At 45.7% G+C, this 25,722-nt stretch overlaps 3 protein-coding genes across 4 annotated transcripts in view; 2 read left to right on the top strand and 1 right to left on the bottom strand.

Moving 5' to 3' along the window:
* Positions 1-25,722, bottom strand: part of MED12L (mediator complex subunit 12L) — a 138,728-nt gene that overhangs the window by 26,362 nt on the left and 86,644 nt on the right. The window contains exons 16-27 of the mRNA XM_074878325.1: positions 16,859-17,006; positions 16,188-16,306; positions 14,889-15,032; positions 14,184-14,347; positions 13,630-13,761; positions 10,831-11,058; positions 8,243-8,384; positions 7,267-7,387; positions 6,239-6,340; positions 4,463-4,576; positions 1,200-1,399; positions 455-643 (exon numbers count right to left, since the gene is read on the bottom strand). Of these exons, the coding sequence (XP_074734426.1) occupies positions 455-643; positions 1,200-1,399; positions 4,463-4,576; positions 6,239-6,340; positions 7,267-7,387; positions 8,243-8,384; positions 10,831-11,058; positions 13,630-13,761; positions 14,184-14,347; positions 14,889-15,032; positions 16,188-16,306; positions 16,859-17,006 (1,803 nt within the window). The remainder of the gene's footprint in view (positions 1-454; positions 644-1,199; positions 1,400-4,462; positions 4,577-6,238; positions 6,341-7,266; positions 7,388-8,242; positions 8,385-10,830; positions 11,059-13,629; positions 13,762-14,183; positions 14,348-14,888; positions 15,033-16,187; positions 16,307-16,858; positions 17,007-25,722) is intronic.
* On the top strand, positions 12,279-21,651 carry P2RY12 (purinergic receptor P2Y12). Its single transcript, XM_074878327.1, has 3 exons — positions 12,279-12,391; positions 17,844-18,112; positions 19,430-21,651. Exons 1-3 carry the CDS (start codon positions 12,385-12,387, stop codon positions 20,471-20,473), a joined length of 1,320 nt encoding a protein of 439 aa, XP_074734428.1. The 5' UTR covers positions 12,279-12,384; the 3' UTR covers positions 20,474-21,651.
* On the top strand, positions 23,119-24,908 carry P2RY13 (purinergic receptor P2Y13). Of its 2 annotated transcripts, none has more exons than XM_074878331.1 (2): positions 23,119-23,192; positions 23,725-24,908. In XM_074878331.1, the coding sequence occupies exon 2, from the start codon at positions 23,738-23,740 to the stop codon at positions 24,767-24,769; it is 1,032 nt and encodes a 343-aa protein (XP_074734432.1). In that variant the 5' UTR covers positions 23,119-23,192; positions 23,725-23,737; the 3' UTR covers positions 24,770-24,908. The 2 variants fall into 2 exon arrangements, with proteins under 2 accessions (XP_074734432.1, XP_074734433.1); XM_074878332.1 differs by lacking the exon at positions 23,119-23,192 and adding an exon at positions 23,217-23,394.

Raw genomic sequence — 25,722 nt, 5'->3', positions numbered from 1 at the left:
AGTAATTACACTAATCCATGGCATTGCCATCCAAGTGGACACATTTGTATTTAGCACGGGGCCATCTAGACACGATTAAAGCAAACGCAGCAGCTGAAGTGACTATTTTGCAGGACACTGATCACTGTTTGCCCTGGCCCAGATAGTGCTGACTTGATTCTTCACAGGTCTATTAAAGAAAATCCATTTTGCAGTTTAGGAAATGAAGTGTCCCTAATGCAGCCGAATTTGAAGAAATGACCAGTTCAGGACTGGCTGCGAAGGCGTTTGAGCCTCCTCCAGGGAGCAGGAGCATCTCTCAGTGCAGTGCCACCACAGCCGCTGCGAGACAGCCCCGGGAGCAGCTCCCTCGGTGGTGGCTTCCCACGGCTGACAGCGAGGGGGGAGCTGCTCAACACTGGGTAACAGTCATGGCACCACATGTGGCTTTTCCACCTCTTCCCCACTGCATTACCTGGAGTATGCGTTTGATGTGCTGCCTCTGAGGGTTGTCACCCTCCGTGCATTCTTTAACGCCATGAGGATAACAGATAAGTTGAAGGAGTTTCTGTGCTTGTTTGTTTGAAAGAACGGGATCCAGAATAAGATCTTTGTCTGTGCACAGCCTCTCAGGTTCTTTTAGACAGTGCTCTCCAACCCATTCCTGTAGGTAATCAGAGAACAGATTCACAAGACAGTTTCAAGGCAATATTAACTTTTGGTAAGCTAAAGAGAAAAGAGATTTTTCCATATGCAAAACTTGAATTGAACTATGGTTCATGCAACATGTGAGATTAGAAATGTCTTCTGTCATTCAGTGCCACCTGAAAGTATAAGACTGTTAACAGGTTTTCCAAAATTAATTTCTTCTGTACTTTGAAAGCAACTTTGCAATAAAACAAATGCTACTGCAAAAGCAATTTGAGCAGACAGCTGATGGAGGGGGCCTACTGTCTTCTCAGAGTGCACCAGATTCAGGTAGGAGAAACACCTCAATTTTGAGAGACTGCAGGGAGATGCTAATAACTAACTAAAGCAGCTTCTTCCCTCAATAACACACTATTCTGTGTATAAATTGTCCAAATCAGGAAACCCAAACAGAACTCAAAAATTGAAATACCTCAGCATTCATCATTTTGCACCAAAATATATATTACACTTTTCAAATAAAATATCACTGTTTCTCCAAATGAAGACAGAAGAGTAGTTCTAGAGATTACCTGCTGGCAAATTGTTCTTAGCACGTATCGAGCATACTCGCTTAAACTAGCAGTTTCTATGGAAACAGCTTTTCCGCATGATTTCAAAGTGTGAGAGGACCCCCAGATTTCATCCTCATTGAGTTCATCTAACAAGCCTCTCATATGGAAGTCTTCACTCTTCAAGGAGTTGACGTTGTTGGTGCCAATTTCAGCGTCGCCTGTACAGCAGAAGCACAGAAGCAGAGGGTGAACTTCAGCGCCGGCCCCTGTGCCCCTGGCCCGCTCACCAGCCGAGGGACGACATCAGGGGCACGGGCCAGGCAGGGGTAACGCAGGCCTGAGGCAGTGGCATTCAAAAGGGCAGCACCGACGGACTCAGAATCACCGTGTTCAAAGTATCGTCCACTTGCTTCATCTCACACAGCACCTTTTTAATGGATATTCCAGAAGTAGGAAAAGGTTTATACAAACCAAATGCAAACAGACGCACCATGTGCTCAACAGGAAAAGGTCTGTGAGTGTATGGAATGGCTTTGGCAGATAAGGAAGAGTTGGGTTACTCACTCTTCTCAGATGTCCCTTTTCCATGTCATCTCTCTTACTTTGATTTATTAACACTCCATAGATCAAGTTTTGACCAGTGGCCCCTTAACCCACCTTACTGTGAACTTCTTGACAAGAGAGACTGACCCTCCGGGGAGTGAAAAGGGCAGGGCATGCTGAGGGAGCCTGGCAGCCCCTGCTGAGCCCCTCCTCTCTGCCAGGCACCGCCTCAGCTCTGCGACCACCATCCACCTCCCATCAGCAGGGCTGACTAGAGAAGCAAGGAAAAAAACTCTGGACACAATGCAAAAAAATCAGTCCTGTAGCAGTTCATGTTTTACGTGTTCCCCAGCCTGAAACCTTGGATAAGGAAGAAGATGCAACTACAGCGTGTAGTAGTAAGGAAAACAGCCCAAACTGCTGCACGTAGTAATACCCCAGAGCCTGGGAGGCCACAGGGGAGAGTGCACAACAGCAGCCTGCTTGGGAAGCATGTTTGAAGTCAGAAGAAACTCCTGTGAATCTTAACTGATGCCCCACGTGACACTCATCCCTCAGAAAACCCCTCAGTTTACTACCAACATCAACAGCTAACACGACATGACGGCTTGCTTCTGTTGTTCACACACACTCACCCCGGCGCCTCTGGTGACACACACACTAGAATTTTTTGCTAAAATCTACAACTACCAGCAAAATATTTCAAACTACGGCACCAAGGAGACCAATGGCCTTTTCAGCAGCTGTGGCCACATCCCCAGACTACTACGTATGTACACAGAGTGCTCAAAACACCATGTTGCGCTGGGCCCTCCTGCACACTCCGTTCTCCCATCACTGTTTCTGTGTTCCCTGGTACTGCATTGCCCTGGACGAAAAAAAAAAATGAGGGTTTAGTAGAGTCACTGCTAAGAAAAACAGCCAACGCCTGTGCCCCCACCCTGCTTTGTGCCGCTTTAGAGTTGCTCCTAAATAAACAGCATACAGCCATTTTTCCAACAAGACTGAACTCGTATTGAGCAGCATATCCAAAGCAGAGCCCTGACAGCTGGGAGGGAGCGGTCCGTGCCCAGGCAGACCCTCCTGGGGGTGGCAGTGGTGACCGCGGAGTTCGTCCCTGACCCCTCAGCCCTACGTCACAGGGAGACTGCACGAAGAGCCTTGTCACCCCAAGACACACAGAAATGATTTTTTAAGGAGGCCAATGACAAAGCAGCGGCGCATACCCTGAGACGTGGAAGCGGTTACCATCCCGCTGTTCCCCCAAATCCAGACCAACCCGGAACCCCCTGTACCGCCGACCCAGCGGCTGGCAGAGCAGACGCCTCAAGCCCTGCAGAGCCCAAAGCTCGAAGAGCGTGGGAAACAAGGTGAGGGAATCCTGTGCCCCACACACGTGCAAACAGCCCGTCCACACCCTCCCTGTGCTCCAGCATCTCGGGAGCTGGTGAGCGCAACCGTATCAACCCCAAATCTACACCTGTGAAGGACAAGAGGGAACAACCTGGCAGACAAATCGTAAGATGAAGAGATTGATACCAAGGCACACATGAAGCTAAAGCCATCCCAGAACACCTTGATAGAACTTGAAGACATTTAATACACCCTAGAGCAGCTGACTGCAGCACCGGCTTTCATTGTGGGTAGAGAGTATTTTTTCAACATAGATTTCTACTCACAGCTTTGTGCAACAGCTGTCATTTATCTGATGCTTTCCCTCAGCAAATCAAGTACAATTTTTAAATAACTAATGCAGGGTGCCAACAAAAGACAGCTCCAAATACAGCATTTTGGGTATGGGAGGAGAGGTGCTAGAGTGAGGCACAAAGAAATCGTGTGCCCGAGCCTTCCTTCGTACTGCCCTGCACCAGGCCCTGTCCAAACCCACAGAGAGGGAACCACAGGTGGTCAGACTACACGCCAATAATGAGGAAAAAGAGCAAATCTCAGCACTCTGAATAGCGAGAAAACATAGATAATGGCCATAAATGTATTCCAAACTCACTCTCCAATCCATCAGTCCGTCCCAGATAGCCATGCCTTTAACATCTCTCCCAATACAGTCCCACGGCTGAGGATCACGGGGGATTTGAGACAGTTCTGAGACACTCGCTGACAGAGAACGTACTAATGCACTCCAGTCCAAGGTCTACTTCTGCAGGTGTGTCCATATCTGGAAGGTCTTGTTTCTTTAACTGGACATTTACTTCGCTCCAAAAATACACATCGCCATAGGCCACACGAGCTTTAACTGAATTTAAGCCAAACCAAGGCTCTGAGGCAATTACTTCTTTGGAAAAATATCCCACTTGTCATTCGCGGAGAGTTGCTTAGCGGTGACTCTTTTACAACTTCCACAATGACAGACACACGTGATTTGTGGTAAAACACAGAAAAAGGTGGGAAAAACTACCTGAAACCATATTTCCTCTTTGTCTTTGAGAGAAACTCGCCTGAGTTTGAAACGTACTGGGACTTGGTGGCAGGGGTAGGGGTCAAAATGTGCAAAAGCCACATCTGCTTAAAGCCTCATCAGCCGGGCCTGACTCCCCAGAGAAAAATCCTCTCTTGACCTGTGGGGGAAGCGCTGCTCACAGCTACAGAAGCACGGACAGCATCCACATTTTTCTCTTGTCATCAGGGTTTTCCTTTTCCAGGAGCGTTCCCAGGGAAGTGAAATAGCACAATCTGTTTTTTACCAGAACAAAAACATTACACGTGACTCTGCATAATCTTACCAAGCATCAAAATTGCTTTTAAGACTGCAAACACAGCTCCCACTTCTATACTGTTGTGAGCAGCAGCCAAGAGGTGACGATCGCAAGAAGAACGAATTCCAGGAAATAATTTCCCTGTGGAAAGAAGAGTAAATCTTGTAGAAAATTTCCTCTGCACAAAATCCTTCTTGTGTAGAATAGCTATAGAAGTACAATAACTGAATGAAGAACTGAATTTTCTGAAATAACTAAAGACCAACAGGTAAGTCATTAAAGTCATTCCCTGGGATACAGGGTCATGATGTATTAATATCAAAATAAGCTATGGTCATTTAAATGTAAAGAGAAGCCTGTCATTTCCCTGTGTCCACGTAAACAGGGAGTTTAACCACAAGGAAACACTGAAGTGTATTTTGGTTTTGACTTCACAGATTTAGGAAATTACCTCCCTCACGTAGTCTTCAAAACAAATGAGACCAATTTAATTAATATCAATGCCTGTTGCACAGTTAAGCCTCGTGCTGCAGCTCAGAAGCAGACTGCAAAAGCAGTCACTGAGTGCTTTTTCTAACTTGAAGGAGAAGATAAACCAAAAGACAGGGAGGAAGGGAAGGAGAAAGGATCTACCACCTTTCTGAGGTGGTTAACAGCCATATCTAAGAAAAGTCGGTAATGTGGTCACATGTTGTTTGATTTGCCTACTTCCTAGGGTTCAGACATGACCTCTCCTATCCATTCAAATCCACTTTTATTTCTAGGGAAGCCTGGGACCGTGTGACATGTTTCTGTTACTCAGAGAGTATTGTTCACAACTCTTACTTGTTTTGCTCAAATATGCAACAAAAGCTCATTCATTTCTGGACCAAAAATAAATTAGATGGAAGAATTTGACACGATTTAAGAGCTGAAATCTTTTTTCTTTCATTTCATTTCCCCATAGAAATACTCTTGTCATCAAATTTGCTGAAATACTTGTAAGTCAAAACACAGGTTATTTCTGGGCTTGTTTCCTTTTAATTCTTAGGTGCTAGTTCCTTGCCCTTTTTCTTCCTCTTTTGGTCTGTGGCAAACACACACAGGTCAGACTACAGAATATTCAAATTTAAAAGGAAAGAGGACTACACTGAAACATCCTGAGAACTAATTTCCTCATGTTTCCTCTCTTGGACCAGATGCTTTATTATACCCTATGTAAGGCCAAATCTCTACCAAACTGGACGATGCATTTCCCTGTTCGCTCTCTGTCACTGCGAGGTGACCCACTGCAGGAGCTGTCACTGCCCCGACAGCACTCAGGACGGAGGAAGGTGGGGACCGGGAGGAGGACTGCCCTGCCAACAGCAGCCCCTGCACAAAACCAGTACTAACAGGTCCCAGGCTCACATGATTGTTTTGGTGAAGTTCCAAACCAAAATGAGAACCATCAGGACAGAGCAGTTCTTCTAAATGCATTCCTCTTTGCCAGAGTGTGCACAGATGCTGTGTTAAAACTTAATTTTCTTTTTGAAGATGCAATATTAACATGGCGAAGTTTTATGTCAACATTATGCCATGCCTGGGTGGCCAGGTGTTGATAATGATTTTCAGCAAACTTCTGTAGTTCTACATGCACATAAAACATTTCCCAAACAAGTAAGAATGGTACCTATCAACTTTTCACTAGTGAACATCTGTCATTTTAAACAGGCTGTCCTTTCTACTTGCACAATGGATATTTTCACCCATGAAATCTGAAGCCATCAAAAGCCACCTGGGTTCACTTTCTGAACCAAAAGGACCACGCAGCCAGCACCTTACCTGTTCCCTGGGGAAAGAGGCAGACTTGGGGTGTCCTGAAGAGGTGCAGGAGTAGCCGACAGGTCATCCTCGCCCCAGGCTCGGCATCCGGATCTCCACAGGCTACAGAAGGTAGGATGTGACATAAAGCATCTGCCCAGGACCTCACAAGTCCCAGGGGCAGGCCTGGAAATGTTCCACCTCACAGCCCCATTTCACATGGGAATACAATCATTTCATCAACAGGAGTCAGCATTTATGGCCTTGAGTCATTAAAAACCAGGAAAGAATAGTACAATTTTTGGTAAGCAAGAGACCTAACTAATGGCAGAAGAGAATACAGTTAAAATGGTTTTTGACAGTCAAATCACAAATAAGAAACACAAATCTAAGCAGGAAGTGAAAGGAAATGCGTGAAGTGGCCAGCAAAAAGGACGACAGCTACAGCAGTCCGGGGCTGGAGGCAAAATCAACGAGGTCAGAGAGGAAACGCCAGCGTCGGGCAGACGGCTGCCAGGAGGAGAGGCAGAGCCCGAGCAGATGCAGCAGACGTCTGTGCACACAGCGGAGAGCAAGGGGGAGCTGGGAGCAGGAGGCCAGACTGAGGGACACCAGGGGACAGCGCGCCCTCAGCAGCTCCAACAGCACCCACCGGAGCGTCATTTCTGATCGCGCTCGGTGTCGGGAGCCGCAGGGACACGGGTGCTGTGAGGCGCCGTGCTGGCGTTCACACAGGAGCGGGGAGCACAGCACACTGCCTACTCAGTCAGCGGAGAATCCACAGAATCCCAGAACCATCCAGGTTGGAAAAGCCCTTGAAGCTCCTCCAGTCCAACCATGAACCTCACCCTGACCGTTCCCAACTCCACCAGATCCCTCAGCGCTGGGTCAACCCGACTCTTCAACCCCTCCAGGGATGGGGACGCCCCCCCTGCCCTGGGCAGCCCATTCCAACGCCCAACAACCTCTTCTGGAAAGAAATACTTCCTAATAATTCTTAACAAGTCTTAAGTTTTTAATTTTAAGTTTTTCTCTTGGCATTTCCTTACCAGCTGCAAGAAGAGAAGGCAGGGCAACGTGCTGAACCACGTCTTCCAGAGAAAAGCACTGCCGGGCGATCAATATGGCAATGAAAGTGGCCAGGGAATCGTGGAACGACAGGTCACTCACCTTGAAGGAAAAACATTGCAAGGCTTCACATAACAGGACACACACCACTGCCCCGGTTATTAAGGAATTAATTATAAACAGTAATATGTCTACACACAAGCATTTGTCTCTACATTTTAACACACTTCCCAAACATTTTATGGCAAATACTGATAGCTCTTAACTCAACACATACCTATTTCAAATACCACAAATTCTGAAATAAAAAACATTAGTCTCATAAAAACTTGAGAAAATTTTATCAACCTATAAAAACAGATAACAACAATACTCATTCCTCAGCTTCAGGACAAGAGTATATCCCCAACGTACACAGCTTCACTCTGTTCCTAAAGGCATATGTAAGCAAACTATAGATAAATATATTGAATCAGATATTGGATAACATTAGTCACCATAACCCTGCTGACTTTACCAGGACTACAGTAACTTACATCAGGTGAGTAAGAAACAGCAAAGTGTACCCCCTCTTCTACAATCTAAGAGCCAACACCAAAACAGGGTCTTGAAAACAGAGACAGTTTTTTACACATCCATCAGCGTTTCAGAAAAAGTATATGGACATGCATGCTCCTTTTAAAGAGTAGCTCTGATATCCTGTATCATTCCATAATAAAGGGACAAAAAAATGTACACAGAGAAAACTCTAAGCACTGCCCAAATTCTACATTAACCCTGAAGATGTAGGAAAGAATAAAAATCAGTCAGCGATCTCATTAAAAGCCTGGAAAACTCCAATGGATACAGGACTAAACGTGTGCTCCGCGTTTTGTACTGGATGAAAACCTTACCGTACCTCTAAGCCCATGCTAGGTAAATTGGTTTAACAGGTATTTCAGAAGATATTGAACTTACATCCACACTGCAGAGCAGATCATTGAAACCCCAGACATGATTTGAAGAGCAGCAAAGAGCTTTTACGACCCCTAACCACTCTGAGCTAAGCACCGTGCAGCATGCCGTCAGCTCTGCGCAAAGGTTTGCTATGTCATTAATCCTAGGAAAGAAGAGAAAAACTAATACAGAAGCAAGATAGTTTGTCAACAATATTTAGGTCAAAGCAGATCAGTGCTTGGCAGAAGAACTGGTGTTTCCCTACTTTAGGTGGGGGTTTATGTCCAAATGTGTTTACACCACCGTGCATAGAACCCAGGGTTACGCAGCTGTGGACAACTGGCGCATCTGGGAAAAAACCTGAGACTTGTACCCCACAAGTTGCATCCACCCAGCCTAGAGCAGCACAGGGCCTTTATTTGGTGTAAGCCCCACCCTGCAGCCTGCCCGCGTGACGGAGCGCCCGCAGCCCGCAGCCCCCCGCCACAGACCCCTGCCCCGCTCCGGCCCTTCCTCCAGGCCCACTGCCTCCCTCCGTGCAGCAACGGCTCAGGGAAGTGGGGGGGTGTGGTGTGCATCTCCCCAGCCCCCCGGCCCCCACTGTCATCCTGCTGCCAGAGCCCTCCCACCTGTGCCAGGCCGGCACTGCTGTCTGCGAGAGGAGAGCCACGGAGTCATTAATGAATTTTACTTCACAGATCACACCCTGGGTAACGTGTGAGTTGGTGTGTGATTCAGAGTTATGTAACATTTTAAAAAACAGAGCAGAGTTGACTCATCCCAGTGCAAGTTATTTTTTCTCTATTTCACAGTGAAACTTGTTTGGCCACATTTAGATGTTCCCCTTTATCGCTCTTACAACACTGCTTCCCCTCAGCTGCTCTGCTCCGCCAAGGATGCCCCACATTTCATAGAATCACAGACTGGTTTGGGCTGGAAGGGACCTCAAAGCCCATCTAGTGACCCCCCCTGCCCTCGGCAGGGCCACCTTCCACTAGCCCAGGTTGCCCAAAGCCCCGTCCAACCTGGCCTTGAACCCTTCCAGGGAGGGGGCAGCCACAGCTTCTCTGGGCAACCTGTGCCAGGGCCTCACCCCCCCCACAGGGGAGAATTTCTTCCTTAGATCTCATCTAAATCTCCCCTCTGTCAGTTTAAAACCGTTACTCCTCATCCTATCCCTACCCCCCCTGATCAAGAGTCCCTCCCCCCTTTCCTGTAGCCCCTTTCAGTCCTGGGAGGCTGCTCTAAGGTCTCCCTGGAGCCTTCTCTTCTCCAGCTGAACCCCCCCAACTCTCTCAGCCTGTCCTCACAGGGGGGTGCTCCAGCCCCCCGAGCATCCTTGTGGCTCCTCTGGACCTGCTCTGAACATTTCAGAGACGGCTTCACACTGGGGACAGGGAGAAGGATACAGGAACCGCACACACTTTGGGCAGGAGTCAAACAGAAAAGGAAAAAAAAATTCCACAATTTCCTTGAGTTTTGTGATCTGTAAGCAACCTTAAAAAAGACTGCCAGCTACTGCTGCACCTAGGCCTAACTATCAAGACCAAGATTTTCTTAATAAAAATTGGAACCGAATCAGAAGAGAACACCAAATTCTGGTGGTTCTGATTGTATAAGAGCAATAAAGGTGCTGGGTACAGGGGTAAAGACTGCATCCAAAAACTGGTGCCCACCTCACCTACATCACAGACTTTGCAGCATGGAAAATCAGGGTAAAACAGTTTCAGCATTGCGGTGCTACATTTGCCCAAGAAGGCTGAGTTTGTGTGTTTACACACTGGAAGGAGGAATCAACTGAGAGCAGAAGATCTGAACTACGAAAGAAAACATACTGTCAGCGTAAAACCTGATGTTAAGTTGTTAACTGATGTTTTCCTGCAAGGGTTCTTCACTATACTTCTTGTGAGTAGCTTGAGATCATCTGAGAAGATCTAACATAGACTTAAGACCCACGAAGTGTCCCGCTGGGTCAGAGCCAAGCTCCACCTGATGGGCCAGGAGCCAGCGCCCGCTGGTGTCAGGAGGCAGCGACAGCCAGACAGCGCGGGGCCACCGCTCGCGGCCCAAACGCGACTTGGACTGCGCACCGGGAGATCCAGGCTTCTCTTCAAATGTAACTGGCAGCTGGTGTAACTCTGGTAGCTTCTATCCAGTAAATAATACTTTAAAAAATATTTTAATACTTTTAAAAAATGGTTTTGGAAAAATCTACATATTACCTACAAAGATGAAATCCATAATAAATAAGTTACACTTTTAATAAATTAAACACCGACTACATCAGAAGGAAACGACCTAATGCAGAACCGTCCCTCATTTACAGGCTTCTAAGGAGCAAAGACTGTGCTGAGCAGTTCTGTCTGAAGCGGCACAACTGCTGATACCAGAGCTCGCTGCCTGTCTTACGGTGAGGACTTTCTACTTGTCACTCCCTACCGCCAAATTACGCAGATTGAGTTCGTGAAATAACCCAGAGGAAACTTACTCAATACATTGTCAGCAACCAGAAAGAGTAATGAATGAAAACAATTGCAAACAAGACCCCAAACAAAAAGGTGAAAGGAAGACTCATCTATAGCATGTGACTCCAGCCCGGTCTGCCTTACCTGCCTGCATCCTGGTGACCCATGCACACGTTCATCAGCACGTTGCAGACAAAGCTGTAGCGGTTGGCCGCGTTATCACTCAGGATCTTGCCCAGCATTGAGTAGTTAATGCTGTGAGCAGAAGGATTCTCAATAAAATCTAGCATGAACTCTGGGTCCCACAGTAAATTGGAATTTGAAGGCTGAACATTGCTGTATATTGTTTGCTTCACCTTAGAACAGGCACTACTGAGGACCAAAAAAAAGAGAGAGTTGCCAAAAAACGTCCTTTGCAGGAACGCTGTTGAACATACCACGTGGGATGAGAAAATCCTCATTTGGTTACCACTCTACACATTTTCAAACTCATTTTTGATAAGGAGCATCTACCAGAAAATAAGGCTGATACATCAATTTCATTCAAGTTTTCCTGCAAAGTCTCACGTTTCCACATCGCTTCTATGATGTTTCTGTGACCAAAGCTGTGAGCAACTGGTAAGGACCAGCCCCTTCAGTCCTTACTAGCAATAACCTTCTGGAGCACCAGACACCTCTACAATCAACTGTAACAGCGCTTCACAACGCTGCTCCCCCTTTATGTGCTATCACAGTGAACTGCAGTGGTGGTGAGAAGAATTAGTTATGGAAAATGAAAAAATTTATCTAAACTAAAACCTCTACATTTGGTAATAATGTGACATAACAGACTTTCTGAAATCAGTAAACAGAGAAAAGATACTTAAAGGTCATATTTTGACATTAATAATTATGACAAAAGGTCACAAAATGTTCCAGGCTAGGAATACCTCTATGTTAATTGTCTTTATTTTGGGGGAAAAAAAGGTGTTAGTGAAGAATGCAAATTCCACACGCCAAATGTTCTAAGGAGTGTTTGTCTCAAGCTTTGGGTCTTACACCACAGCTGGAAACCATGTCCACATGGATGAACTTCACTAATTACCCCAACTGGGGAGGCTTCCTCATTACTGAGAAAATCTATTCACTGAAATTAACTTGAAATAGATGAAACCTTTGGAATGTTTTAGAAGCCCACCAGCCACAGGAGGAAAGGACAGAGGAGGCTCTGTGCTGCCTGGAGGGGCAGTGGGCTTCGGATGCTCCATTAGCAGGATAATTAATCTACAAGAAGGGTCATGACTGACCTTAACCCTTTGCTCTAACAGCCAGTGTAACAGCAAAGGAAAAACCCTGGCTCAAACCTCAGGCACTAGTAAAGGGGCACCCTGGGCACATGCAGGTCCCCGACACTGGCGTGGCAGCAGCCACCTGCGCTCACCCCACGGGCCACAGAAAGGTCCAAAACCCAAACGATACAAAAATGTGAGCAAAGCGGCCTCTGAAACTGTACTTGCACAAGAAGTAATGCTGGGGGAGTGGTCAGAAGATAAGATTTAAAAAAAAAAAGCGAAGGAATGATTTTAAAAAAGGAAGTTTAGTGAATGCAACTAACTATACCAGGCATACTAAAGCATAACATGCAGCTTGCTTAGCAAACCCCGGTCATGAGAAACACTGCAGGGGAGAGCAGAAGCCACATGCGAAACACTGCAATATATGGGAGGTAAGGCTCTAAATCTGAACATTTCTGAACTGTAGTTATCGTCACTTCAAACTGACTTAGAGAGAGAGAGAAATAGCTGGACTTAGAGCGTGCTAAAAAGGGGCTAAAAAATTGGCGTGTACAGCCACCGCTTTTGGTTTTGTTTCAATTGTAACAAGGAAACCAAGAAGAAAACGAGTGTAGCACTATTACCTTATACACAGCTGTTTAAAAAATGTATACAGAAATTTTATTACCAGTTTTCAGAGAATTTCTAACTCCACTTGTCTGAAAAAAAGGGGATTCAAATCACGTGCTGTATATCACATATTTAATATAAGAATTATTACCTTAAATATCTCTGTATTACTAGATGATGTTTCGATTTGCTATTGTAGGTTAGTATTAATTAAAATGTTATTTTTTATTGTGTTACTGAACTTTAGGTTTTAAGCAGAAAAATGAACATACAACTAAGACACTTCTGAAGCTCTATATTTCATATTTCTTTTTCCTTTTTCTCATATTAAATGCTACTGTTCCCGTGTGTTTGTAAACCTATTAAGATTATTACTGAGAACCCTTTTCCTGCTCCCTATGAAATGAAAACCACAAATCTGGAATACGCAAACCAAAACCAGGTATATAAAGTAGGAGGGGAAACAGTAACTGAAGTGGTTTGTAGGTCTCACAAGATGCATATTTGCATATGACAGGTTTCCACTCCCCCTTTAAAAAGTAAGAGCCAAAAATACAGCACATGGGTACCTTAAATATTTTTTTAATTTAAAAATCAAGGAACTGAACATTCGAGCTTAAAACTTCACAAACATGTTTGTGCCTCTCCCCACATCAAAGGAAATATTTAATAGTCTATTATATAGACTGCGTCAGCTAAGATTTTGTTATTTTTCCACCCAATGTTGTACGTACTACAGCCAATTTGCTGATGTGCTGTAGATCCAAATCAGTCACATCACAATCTGCGAAAGCAAAAGTGTGCAGGGAGGGGTCCGGGGCCTTGCCAAAGGCATGGGGCTACAAGGAGGGCTCGGCTCTGCTCCTCCTCAGCCTGCACCCGTGTGGGCTTCACCGGCTCAGGACCCTGCACTGCGCTGCCGCGCTGGCACGGGCGAGGAAATTGCCCCAGTAAAGGTAAAGCAGCAACGGTGTATTTTCCACGGAAAGCAAACTGGAGTGAAACCAGCGCAGCCTGCAGCAGGCTAGGCAGCGGTGAGAAAAATCCCATTAGCACCCACCTGAAAAGGTCTCCAAACTTGCTTCTCAGGTGACTGCAAGACACGTAGAGATCGTAGAGGTAAGCTAAGATACACCTTTCTGGGGAGGAACACTCTGAGGGATTGACGACGTGCTTTACCACCCCACACAACCTGCAAAAATAAAACCATTCCAAGTTCATTCCAACACACCTCAGAAACGCGCCTCGTGCTGCTCGATCTCAGGTAAACCCCACCGCTCCCTGAGCACCGCAAAGACAGACCTGGCGTCTGCAGCCTGAGTGGGCTCATGAGCTTTGGTGGACACAGAGGCACTCGAGGAGCCCAGGGCAGAATGGGGCAAGGGGGCAGAAAAATCAAGACACGCAGCTCCCCCCTCTTCCTCGATGAAGAAGAGCGCGGGTCCTGCCAGCCCCCAGCAGTGGGGAGCCACCTGCTGCCCTCACCCACGCTCACTGACGGCCTTCCAACAGCGGGGCGACAGGCAGCCTCGCTACCTCAACCCCAACGCAGTTTTTGCTTAAGAGAGAACACCAAAAATTACGTCTTTTTGGAAAACCGCAGCTGCCACGAACCCTTCAAAGACTTGCGCGGTTTGCTCCGAGTTGAGGATGAGGCAGGCGTGGTAACGCCGCAGCACGGCCACGATGCAGACGCACAGCCCCGTGGTGTAGCTTCCCGCCAGGCTGGAGGACTTCAGCAGCAGCTCTGCCTCCACAACGCTCAGCTCGTTCAGCAGCTGAAAACGCACACACAAAAATCACAAACTGAACACCACTTCCAAGTTAAACACATAAAATACGTGCAAAAAAACCCCCACATTAAGGAAAAACTGTATGGCAAACAAAAATGAAATTCCTTACTACAGGACAGGGGAAAGAGGAGCAAAATAAACTGTTAAAGTATCAAAAATGTCCCTCAGAACTGCTCTTCAGAAATACACGGCATTTCTGGCACCCAGGTGCTTTACTGTGTAGTACGATGGTTCAGCCTGAAACAGTGAAGCCCATCCTAAAATACTCTGTGCTAAAATAATCCAGAATTTTATTAATTTTGAACAATTTTAAAATAAAATACATCCATTGATTCTCCATAACTGTCAAAGTAAGACAGAAGGGGAAGTAGCTGGCACTCAGAGGTCAGAAAACCGAAACAGATGAAAGCGCACGGCAGGAAATCAGGAGAATTTGCAGTCTGGCTCTTGCTTTTTTTCTGGGTTTACAGAAAACGTATCACAGCTTTATCCTGACATAACCCCCCCCAAAATGAACTCTGTCTACCTGTATTGCAAAGTCTATAAGCCCATTGATATTCAGTGCTGGCTCCATGAGATCAAAGATGAGCTGTATATGGTGAGCCAAGGGAAGATGGTAGGATGTTCCTGAGGCAAAACTAGTTATCTGCTCCAGAACATTACTGGAGATCTGTGAAAATAAATGTTGAGAAGTCATACGGTGACTGAGGGCTTCTCAGATACATCTGTGCTCCAAACCCCCTATTTTATAAGAGGTAACAGCAAGTGACAGCATTTTGCAGACAAAAGCACTAACGAATCATGCGTGAGTACATCTATTACTCTACTATCCTAGTCGTAATGCCATTTTATTTTCAAAACTGACAACACAGAAAATGCTCTTCTGCTGCTTTACAGCTGAGAGTCAAACTGTTCTTAACACCTACAATACTAATTTTTATTCTGTGGAGTATTTGACTTTTAAAAAGAGGCAAAATCATTTTCCCTTCCATCTTACTGCATTGTGATTTTTTGATTGATGGTTTTCAGATAATTAACAACACGTTATCCTGCAAACAAACCCATAAATTCATTCAAAAGACCAGATCCAAATAGGCCTTATAAATTAAGTATCAAACGTGTAGCTCTTTTACTTTGCTTTTTATGCTAGCCTCTGGTTATTAAAATATACTTAAAAACTTTAACACCTGACAAAGTGATTAAATGCTACGCTAATATATTTGCACACTTACAAGTCCTAATATAAACCAGGAAAACTGGACTTGTCATTTAAAACAAATTATTTATGTTCTCCAGTCAGCCACTGATACAGTTTTGTATCAGTAAAGGCTATAAATCCTAACATCCAAAAAAGAACAAACTGAATAATCCACCAGCTTCTCCAAGACACTCAGGTTGTTGCACAAAACCCCAGGATTGTTCACTGTCCTTCATAAACACCAATACAGTAACACACCTTATACACATGCAGGAGATTGGCTAATAAGTACCTAATTTATCAATGAGCCCTAAACAACGCTGTTAAGGGAAATTTATGTAAATTTATTTCAAATTTTTCATTACAAAATCATGACATCTGTAATAATCCAGAAAGCTTCTTGCAAAAGAAACAAACAAAACCCCCCAAACAAACCAACCAAACACCCAAATATCTAGGGAAGCCAGTGTTTTAGAACACCAAGGCAGCATTTTTTTCCTCTCGCCTTTGAAGCAGTGCACCGAAAATTCTTGTCTATACAAAACATTTCCAAAAAACCTTGATTTGCTTCCTATTTGGTATCTCTACAGCAGAATGTGAAAGGCTACGATTTTACAAGGGAAGTACCTGAGATGTCACCTGATGTTGATCAAAATAGGACAGTTGCTGCAGCTTTGTGAACACGGTCTCTAGGGTTGGAAATGCTTCTTGTTTGGTCTTCCTGGCTTTTTGCCCTTCATCCCCAACTTAACAGACAAAAAAAGTTATATTGGTCATTTTATATTTAATGGAGCCCTAGCAGTTTTGCATTATTACTAATGGTTTAAAAAACAATAAAAATCTTCATAAGCTTTACTCATGACTACATAAAACCCTACCTGCCTCAGTTTTCCACTATATCTGGGACAAATATATGCCACAGCGTGTAACAATATCAACGTTACTTCGAGGTTATTCCAATGCAAAACCCAAGACAGGCTGAAGAGCAGCCAGTTTCTCTAGGAGGGTAAGGAGCATGCATCACTGGCTGCCCCGTGTCTCCTAGGGGGGGTTCAGCCCAGCAGCAGCGGTTACAGCCAGCGGTTACAGTGGAAACAGGGATTTTAGGCACAGTGGCCTCTGCGTTGCGGTGCAGGCATGGGGCAGGCCGGCTCCGGGCAGCGCTTCACCCTGCTGCTGCCAAGGGGGTGAAAGCCAAACGACGTGATCAACATGCACAGCTCCAGACAATGTGCTGACACCTCACAGCCCCCGTCACCTCCACTACAGGCCACCGACAGCAGCGTTAAAGCATTTACCACCCATTTCAGTTGTACTCTTCTTATTCAGAATTTTGAGGATGTCTTTGGTAATTTTCTTCAGCTGATGCCTCGCTTCATCACGCTCCTTACCGACACCATAAAGGAGAATCATGCGCTGGTTACACTCGTGACTTGAAGATTCATCCTGGAAAGACCAGATAGGAGTGAAGTCTCTTTTCTTTTTCTGCACCCACCTGCAGAAACCCGACCCACATAGCCCAGACTGCAATAAACAATAACCGACTTGGTGTCACAAAAAGCATCTCCTGGGGTTGTCCGTGTGGAGGAAACAGTGCCAAATGAAATCACTAAAGAGCAGGGTAAAACTACAGCGGGGGGGAAATGTCATCTGATACTATGAATTCTGTATGTGTCTGTAAGGCCAGTCAGAGGATGCAGACGGGTGACCCTCCTAACTGTCCCCTGGAGCAACAGTCAGTGGCAGATTGGTAAACAGAAGACAGATGTCTAGAAACTGTGTGACATTTCTCTTATTATGTACAAATCCATTGAAAAAAAGATGCAGCCCAACTCCTAAATTCCTATTTTGCACATCTCAAAGAAACTGAAATACGTATAGTTTATTTGAATTGTAACTGGTTATATTTAGTCTTTTACTAAAACATAATATTGATGCACTGTATATAACTTTCACTGTATATAACTTTCAGCACTGCTCTGCAAGTCTCATAAAGCATAAATATTTTGTTCAGTAATATACTTACCTCCTCCAAACTAACCAATCGCTTCTTTCAACTACTTAACAAGTTTTTAAAAAAGAAGGCTATGTACAAAAACAACACTAAAGAATCACAAGGCAAGAAGGTAGTAGACGAGACTGCAACTCTACGCTCAGAAAAGTTGCCCAGTCTTACAAAATACATGCTGTCTTCTAAAAATAGTGATTCTGTTGTTAGTATGTCAAAAGCAGGAAGTAAACCTCTAATTATTGTAAATAGATCTATTTCTCTCTCTCTTCTAGAGGAAACAAAAGCAGAAGCACTGCGAGCGTCACCTGGAATTTGCAGCTGTCTCTGGCTCAGAAACCAGCGCAGAGCCAGAGGAAGGTCTGTCTCACAGCCAGGATGCGGAGCTGCTCCTCCAGCCCCCCTCTGCGCCAGGGGACCTGCGCCTGAATGCTGCTGCCTGCTCCGTGGTGAAGAGCTGGAGGAACCGCCAACGGCCTCCACCAGCAGCGCCAGCTCCCCAGCACAGGGAACAGCCCAGCCTCTCCTCAATTCTCACGCCACGGTAACCTCCTCTTTGATTTCGGGGTGCTGGAAGGTGTCTGATTTTGCATGCTTAGGGAACACATATTTCATTGGGATTAGACTTGGCAGCTGAGTACATTACATGTTTCAGGCATAAGCCAATCTATTTCTATCTTACAGATAGAAATAAAACTTTGCAGCTCTGTAAGGAAGTGGTCAGGGAAGTTTGGGCATCGGCTGACAAAGCATCAACTCCCCGCGTGCGTTATTTTACAAAGGCAGAGGTCACACAGAACTATAGCAGTGTTCACAGTGGCATCACCACACAGCTGAAATGCGCTCCTTTTGAACTGCAACACTGACCGACCCAGCACCCCGCCTGGCTTTCCCAGGCCACCTGATCTGATCTGATCTGATCGACGTTTTGGGACTAAGAGCCGCAGTTGCCAGCCCAGCCCCTGCGGCCGGTCAGGCGGGCGCCAGCCATGCAGCATGTGCGGATGACCGGCCGGCTAACGCGCTCTCAGTTTCGCAGCAAGAGCGGGCTCGGAGGGGCTACGCAGGGGCCTTGGCACCGACTTCAGGTGGGCGCTCACTGCAGAGCACGGGGGCTGCAACGCCTGCTGGCTCGGGTCAGTGACATTTTAGATTTATTTGCAACGTGGCACCGGTAAAGCAAATGATTTAGGAAAATGATGGGATAAACTGTCAAACTAGAAGTAAAGGTCTACATGAATACCCACATAAACAGAGCTACAGATAACTTCAGACTGCTGGCAAATGTGTAACTGCTGAAGGGACCGTGAGCTGTCCCCGTGCTAAGGTGTAGGGTTGAAAAGCAGCTGCTCCTCTCGCACTTTCTTCCCCTTGGAAGCAACAAGCAGTGACTGTGTGGGGTGCCACCTCCCCCCCAGAGCACCTGGGTGAAACGGCAGCGGCCTGTGAGCAGCTATTCCCGGGGTGTGAGCAGGGGCAGGGAGGGGAAGGCAGAGATCAGCCTCAAGGACAACCAAAAGGGAGACTGAAATAACACCACTGGGAGAGACAGCCAGCCAGCCAAGCAGAAATACAGTAAAAAGGGGCAAGTTCAGGGGGATGGATGGAAGCTCAGGGCAATGGGTGGATGGAAGGTCACCTCAGCATTTCAGTCCCAGAAGGTCAAACCAGGCCACCTTACAAACATGGCTACATCTAGTGCTCTTCTGTAGAAACCTGAAGTCCTGGGTAAAATAAAACACAACTTGCAGCAGTCAAAATCCCCAAATAAATGTTCCCAACATAAAAATTAAACATGTACTAAAAAGTCTCATGACAGATATAACTCACAATTTCATTTTTTTCTTTTTTGTTTTTACAGGGAGGGGAAAAAGACGAAATGCAAATGAAAGCTGCAACCAACTTCAGCTACTCTAGAAATGACAGCAACTGTACCAGTGATAACAAAATCAGCCAAGTCATTTTTCCTTTGCTTTATACAATTCTGTTCCTGGTGGGCATCACCATGAACGGCCTGGCAATGTGGGTCTTTTTTAAAGTATCCAGTAAATCCAATTTCATCATCTTCCTCAAGAACACTGTCATTTCTGACTTCCTCATGATCTTGACTTTTCCATTTAAAATCCTTAGCGATGCAAAGTTGGTATCATGGGTACTGAGGGGATTTGTCTGCCAGGTCACTCAGGTTGTATTTTACTTCACCATGTACATTAGCATTTTGTTTCTTGGTCTAATAACTATCGATCGCTATCAGAAAGCTGCTTCGCCATTCAGAACATCAACACCGAGGAAACTTTTAGGTGCCAAGATCCTGTCCACAGCAATTTGGATATTCATGTTTGCTCTTTCATTACCCAACATGATTCTATCAAACAGGAAGAAAACGCCTGAGAACGTTAAAAAGTGTGCTCTCTTGAAATCTGAGTTTGGCTTAGTCTGGCATGAAATTGTAAACTATATTTGTCAACTTATCTTCTGGGTTAATTTAGCAGTCGTAGTTGTATGCTACATACTCATAAGTAAAGAACTGTACAAATCCTATAAAAGGACAAGATGCACAGGAAAGGCATCCAAAAAGACTGTAAATCTGAAGGTTTTCATCATTATCGCAGTGTTCTTTATCTGTTTTGTGCCGTTCCACTTTACCAGAATCCCCTACACGTTGAGCCAAACGAGAGATGTTTTCGAGTGCTCCGCCCAGAACACCTTGTTTTACCTGAAAGAGAGCACGCTGTGGCTGACATCGCTCAACGCTTGCCTCGATCCATTCATATACTTTTTCCTTTGCAAATCATTCAGAAAGTCCTTGCTAGACATGCTGTGCAAGCACACAGCACCGTCAGTACTCAGAGCACAGATGAAGGAGCAGAACGAAGGAGATGACACAGACGAGACACCGCTCTAGAGCTAAGAACTACCCACACCCCTTCTTGGCCACATACGTTTATTGGTGGCAGTAGCAGCACAAATCCTGAGGAAGAATACCTAGAATTTCACCGGCTTTTTTAGAAATTGTCTTACCAATGAAGCACAAGCACCCTGGAACCATCCCTGTTTGCAAAAATGGTGGAACCAGAAAGCCTGAATAAAACAAGAGCACCATCGGATCACAGCCTCCATCCTGTCAGAACTGCTAGGAAAAAGTTTGAACTTATAGTTGGAACTATAAGAAAAAAATTAAAACAGTGTCTTGTAACACTATAGATAACTTTATGACCTACAAAGATTTTGCAGAAATAGCTTAAACTTAGGCCAGAGTAAAGCCCATGGCAACACAAGATCTGGGAAATGCAAATAAAATCCACACTAACTGTGTTTTTTTTAAAATATAGGGGAGTTGTCACCTTGTACACAACTGGCAGAAATATAGGACATATGTAGATAAGCTATTTATCTGTGCAGATTTTTGGTAACAGAGTAACATTTTGCTTATCTCATTATATGCTTGCAACCCTTCATCCATTGACCAATAATTAATAGTTGTATGTCAGAGGAAATTATTTCATAATGATGCCTATCTTGATGTGAGCTAACTCTTCAAATACTTCACCTTACTATATGAATAAACAAAAATGTGCACTTTGATAGAGAACAGTCTATTATATTGAAAAGATACAGACTTAATTTACATAATACTTAGATCTTAGGGAAAGATTGATTTATGGTAAAATCATTACTGATTATTAAGAGCAGCTCTTCTGTACTATACAAAAAATTTAACCACTTCCTCTTTTTCATTTGAAAAAGTTGAAAAAAATCCAGGGAAGTCTTTTCAGGTACATAACATTTTCAAGCATAACAACCAGACATGGAAAGGATCCTAGGCTACTGTAATAAATTATGGTTCATTTCTTATCACTGCAGAACAGCTCCATTCAGACGCATGTTTCTCCACCAGGCAAGACCTCGGTCCTGCCACAAGCCATTGCCCTCTACCCTTAACTGAGCCTGGCGGGGCACCAGGCGGTTTTACAAAGGATACCCAATTTCCTAAAAAGTGAAAAGAGTTGTTACTTTAGCACTCAGCCTTAGAGTTTATGCATCTCTTATAACCTGCCTGTATGAATTAAATATTTTACAAAACGTCTCGTGCGCTGCTTATGCTGGTACCTCACGCACACTGCCCGCAGTCAGAACCGGGTTACACCAGCAGCCCCCCGGACGCGCTCTGCGCCGCAGCCCCGCGGGGCCCGGGGCCATCAGCTCCAGCTGTCCCCAGCAGGGAGGCGCGAGATGCCCCGCTCCCACCCTCGTGGGGACAGAGTGGCAATGACCTAGCAGCTGCTCCTCCCGGCCAATGGGCTGTTCAGACAAAAGACACGGCCGCTACCTGCGGAGCTGCCATGGGTGGGGCACGGGGAGGCACTTCGTACCCACCTCTTACACCCGGAAGCAGTGCCAGGAGGTCAGTTGGGAAGCAGATGTGGAAGCACCAGTCCTTCTATCTTGGCTTTACACAGTCCTCAATGAATGAACAGAAGTGGGGTCAGGCTGCTAGGGACGTGTCACACTGATGACAACAGCGAGGGTGACCTTCATCCCAGTCATCCTCCAGGCTCTGCGCTCTCTGCCAGCCGTTCCCCACCGACACAGCAAGCACGCCAACATTAACCAAAATGTAGATACTAAAGCACAAACTTATGCAGCCCCAGACCCTCAAAAAGCAATCCGTGTCTGCCTCCAGAGGGACAGCTTGAACGCGAGCAACCTCCCACACGGCAGCAAGCGAGGAGCCAGAACCCCACCTCACGTCAGCTGGCAGGAAAATACAAGACAAATCACACGTCTCGGCTAAACTTACACAAAAAAGTTCTGTTGACAGAGAAATGCACTCGATTCCAACATTACAGGTGACAAACACACAATAAATACAAAGCACACCCTGCAGTGGCAGCAGCTTCTGCTAGAAGCAGAAAGCGGCTGTAACCAGCACGCTGCACCACCTGGCTACGCCAACACCAAAATAAACCACAAATCCCGTTCTGAAGATCAAAAGTCAAGCTCAGGTTCATGTGTTGATATGAACAGGCTCCAGAGGGAGGGCACAGTTTCTGAATATGTCAGTGCAGGTGACTCTGTAGCTGAGTAACCCATGGTAAGGGTGGCTCCGAGCAGATTTTCTGGTCATGCATTTGATGACGACTAGTGCTGTCCAGAACAGGGGAATTCACACGAACAGACAAGAACTCAGAGCTGCATCTGAGGATTATCCTGAAAAACTGTCAGGAAACACTCTGTGTTTGCTCATCCCACATCTCTAAAGGAGCCAAATCGTAATGCCACAGTGTAGGTGCCATCGGGTCTGCCCCACACAAAGAAGCCAGAAAACGTGCCCGTTTCGATGGATCCGGTCATTCTTCTCTTTGTTAGTCCAGGAGAAGGTAGTGCACTTCCTGACAGAGAGCAAAAGAGGGAAAAGCCACAGCAAACATGATAACTAACTCAGGCAATATGTGAAAATCAGGAAGGAAACAGCGCACCACACCAACAGAAAAAGTCTCATCTTTCTACACATTTCCCCATTCCTAATACTTTGCTCGTGGCTTCTGTCAGCAGAGGAACAGCGGATGACCCGGAGACAGCCCAAGAGCCCCCTCTGAACCACCCGTGCCAGGTTTGCTCAGGTACCCCACGGTCGGAGCGTTCACGTGGTGGGACGGGGTACTCGGTCAGCTGCTGTCAGATGCAAGAGGCTGATAACCAGCGGTGCGAATCTGATCTTGAGAATGATTTTAAATCTGTGCTGAGAAGGGAAAGACAGCGTGTGCTTGGTGAGAAATACCAGAAGTCGCTTCCCTGGAAGCACTTTGCTTTTGGGCCACAACTGTAAGATTTCTATTCTACGTTAAAATACATTTCCATGTAAAGATGAATGGTGCTCTAGGCAATCTGCTGTTACACCTTGCTGCTCTATTATCTTAGGCCTCATAATGAATATACACCATTTTAACTTTTCATTAGACACTAGTATGTAAACAACTTAAACTTAGGCAAAGATTCAGATTTTCTATGAACTAGAAGAGAAATCAGTTGGTCTATTTAATGCACGTTCAGGTTTTGCGTTTATTTGTGTAAACCTGCCAGCCACTGTAAGGAACATGTAGTTCTAAATACGGAATGTTATGTTTTATGTTTTCTCTCTCCTTTTCACCCAAGTCTATTTTGAACAATGGGAGACTTTGCAAACGAGAGCACTGTCAGTAACTCCAGTGGAGCACCCCCCTCCGCACCGTGCCATCGAGACACCACGGTCACCCATCTCGTCTTCCCAGTGCTGTACACACTCGTCTTCCTTCTGGGACTCACACTGAACAGCCTGGCTTTTTGGGCTTTCTTCCAGATTCCAAGCACATCAACTTTCATTGTCTACCTGAAAAATATCTTGGTTTCTGATTTTATAATGACGCTGATGCTTCCTCTGAAAATCCTGACGGACTCTGGCCTGGGACCGTGGCAACTCAAAGCCTTTGTCTGTCGCTTCTCAGCCGTAGTATTTTATGACACCATGTATATTAGCATAGTGCTGCTCGGCCTCATTGCTTTTGACAGATTTCTCAAGATTGTGAGACCTTTTGGGAAGTTCTGGGTGCAAAACCTGACCTCAGCAAAGATCCTTGCGAGTCTGGTCTGGCTCTTCTTCTTTGCTCTCTCTCTGCCCAACATGATCCTGTCAAACAAGAAAGCAACGCCCCAATCCGTGAAGAAGTGTGCCTCATTGAAGAATTACTTCGGACTCAAATGGCACGAAGCTGTCAATTATATCTGTCAGTTCGTCTTCTGGACTGTTCTCATCCTCATGTTCCTATTTTATGTAATTATCGCCAGAAAGGTGTATGAGTCTTACATAAAAACACAGAAGAAAGACAACAAAAGTGAACAAAGGGTCAAGGGGAAAGTATTCATCATTTTTACTGTGTTTTTCTTGTGCTTTGCCCCGTTCCATTTCAGCAGGGTCCCCTACACCCTGAGTCAAACCACGGCCCGGATGGACTGCCGTCTGCAGAACCAGCTCTTTGTTGCGAAAGAGAGCACGCTGTGGCTGGCTGCCACAAACGTCTGCATGGACCCCCTGATATACATGTTCTTGTGCAAACCCTTTGTGGAAAAGCTGTTATGCAGGGGAGTGAAGACACTTCGGAAGACAGTTCATATGAACCCAAAAACCGAACTGGATACACGAACGTCTGCTACCGATTCCTGATTCTGCAGCTTCGTGTTCTACAGCCTCTGCGTATTCATAGAGAAGTTTAAAAATCATTTGTTTTACTTCTGTAGAAAATGAGAGAGTGGTTGTACTGTAATATTAATATGTAATAAAAGCGGCACAATGGATCTCCCTATTTACGCTTGCTGCTCAGCCTTCGTAGGCAAAAAGCTGTTGCTCCAAGTGCGGGGCCCAACCCACCACCGCTCCCCCCACCAGCCGTGCCTTGGCCGTGCCGCAGTGCCGCTGCGCTCGCACCACAGGATCGCCGTTACCTCGAGTCACTCGGGCCACTTCACAGCCCAAAGAACATAAAAATAGCATCGATGATGCATAAAATTAAGAAGAGCGGTTTGCAGCCTTGTGTTGCTGTGCTGGCTCTGCAAAGCTAATGAGAACAGAGGCTTTGCTGATTTGCTCACTACATCACGTCCACCCGACAGAACACAGACAATCCGTAGCCTATGAATTAAAATACCATATAAGATAACATAATGCCTTCATATAATTATCTACAGAATAATTCTATCCACCTTAAAAAACCCTACTTATTAAGATTTAAGCAGCTTACTGACTATGGCTGCTTCTAAGGGCAATTTAGCTTTATCTGGGATTAAAACCCAGAGCTGTTGACTTTGCATGCCAGGAATCCTTACGCTGGGTGTCAGCTCGGCTGGCACGTCGCAGGGCAGGGAAGAGGAGGAACCGTGCTTGACAGTGGGAAGGAGGACACGGTCCCTCCCCGCCTCTCTCACCCATGTAATTACTTTCCCACTGCCTACGCCATTTCACCATCCTTCCTCTCCCCTCCCAGCGGGGACTTTGGTGGAGGACACAGGCAGCAGCACCCCAGGACCCCCCAGCACACACTCCTCATCCCGGCCAGCAGACCCAGGACTGCTTCCCCTGCAAAGGGCACCCCAGAGCCGGCAGCATTCGTGCCCACCGTA

The sequence above is a fragment of the Strix uralensis genome, chromosome 9 (assembly GCF_047716275.1).
Source record: "Strix uralensis isolate ZFMK-TIS-50842 chromosome 9, bStrUra1, whole genome shotgun sequence".
NCBI classification, from domain to species: Eukaryota; Metazoa; Chordata; class Aves; order Strigiformes; family Strigidae; genus Strix; species Strix uralensis.
This window is presented reverse-complemented; position numbering and strand designations above follow the sequence as displayed.

What these genes read in the sequence shown, in the direction of transcription:
- P2RY12 (XM_074878327.1), top strand. An exon ending in TCCTCAATTCTCACGCCACG is followed by an intron (nt 18,113 to 19,429) that starts GTAACCTCCTCT and finishes TTGTTTTTACAG; the next exon opens with GGAGGGGAAAAAGACGAAAT.
- P2RY13 (XM_074878331.1), top strand. Translation starts at nt 23,738, where the DNA reads ATGGGAGACTTTGCAAACGAGAGCACTGTCAGTAACTCCAGTGGAGCA.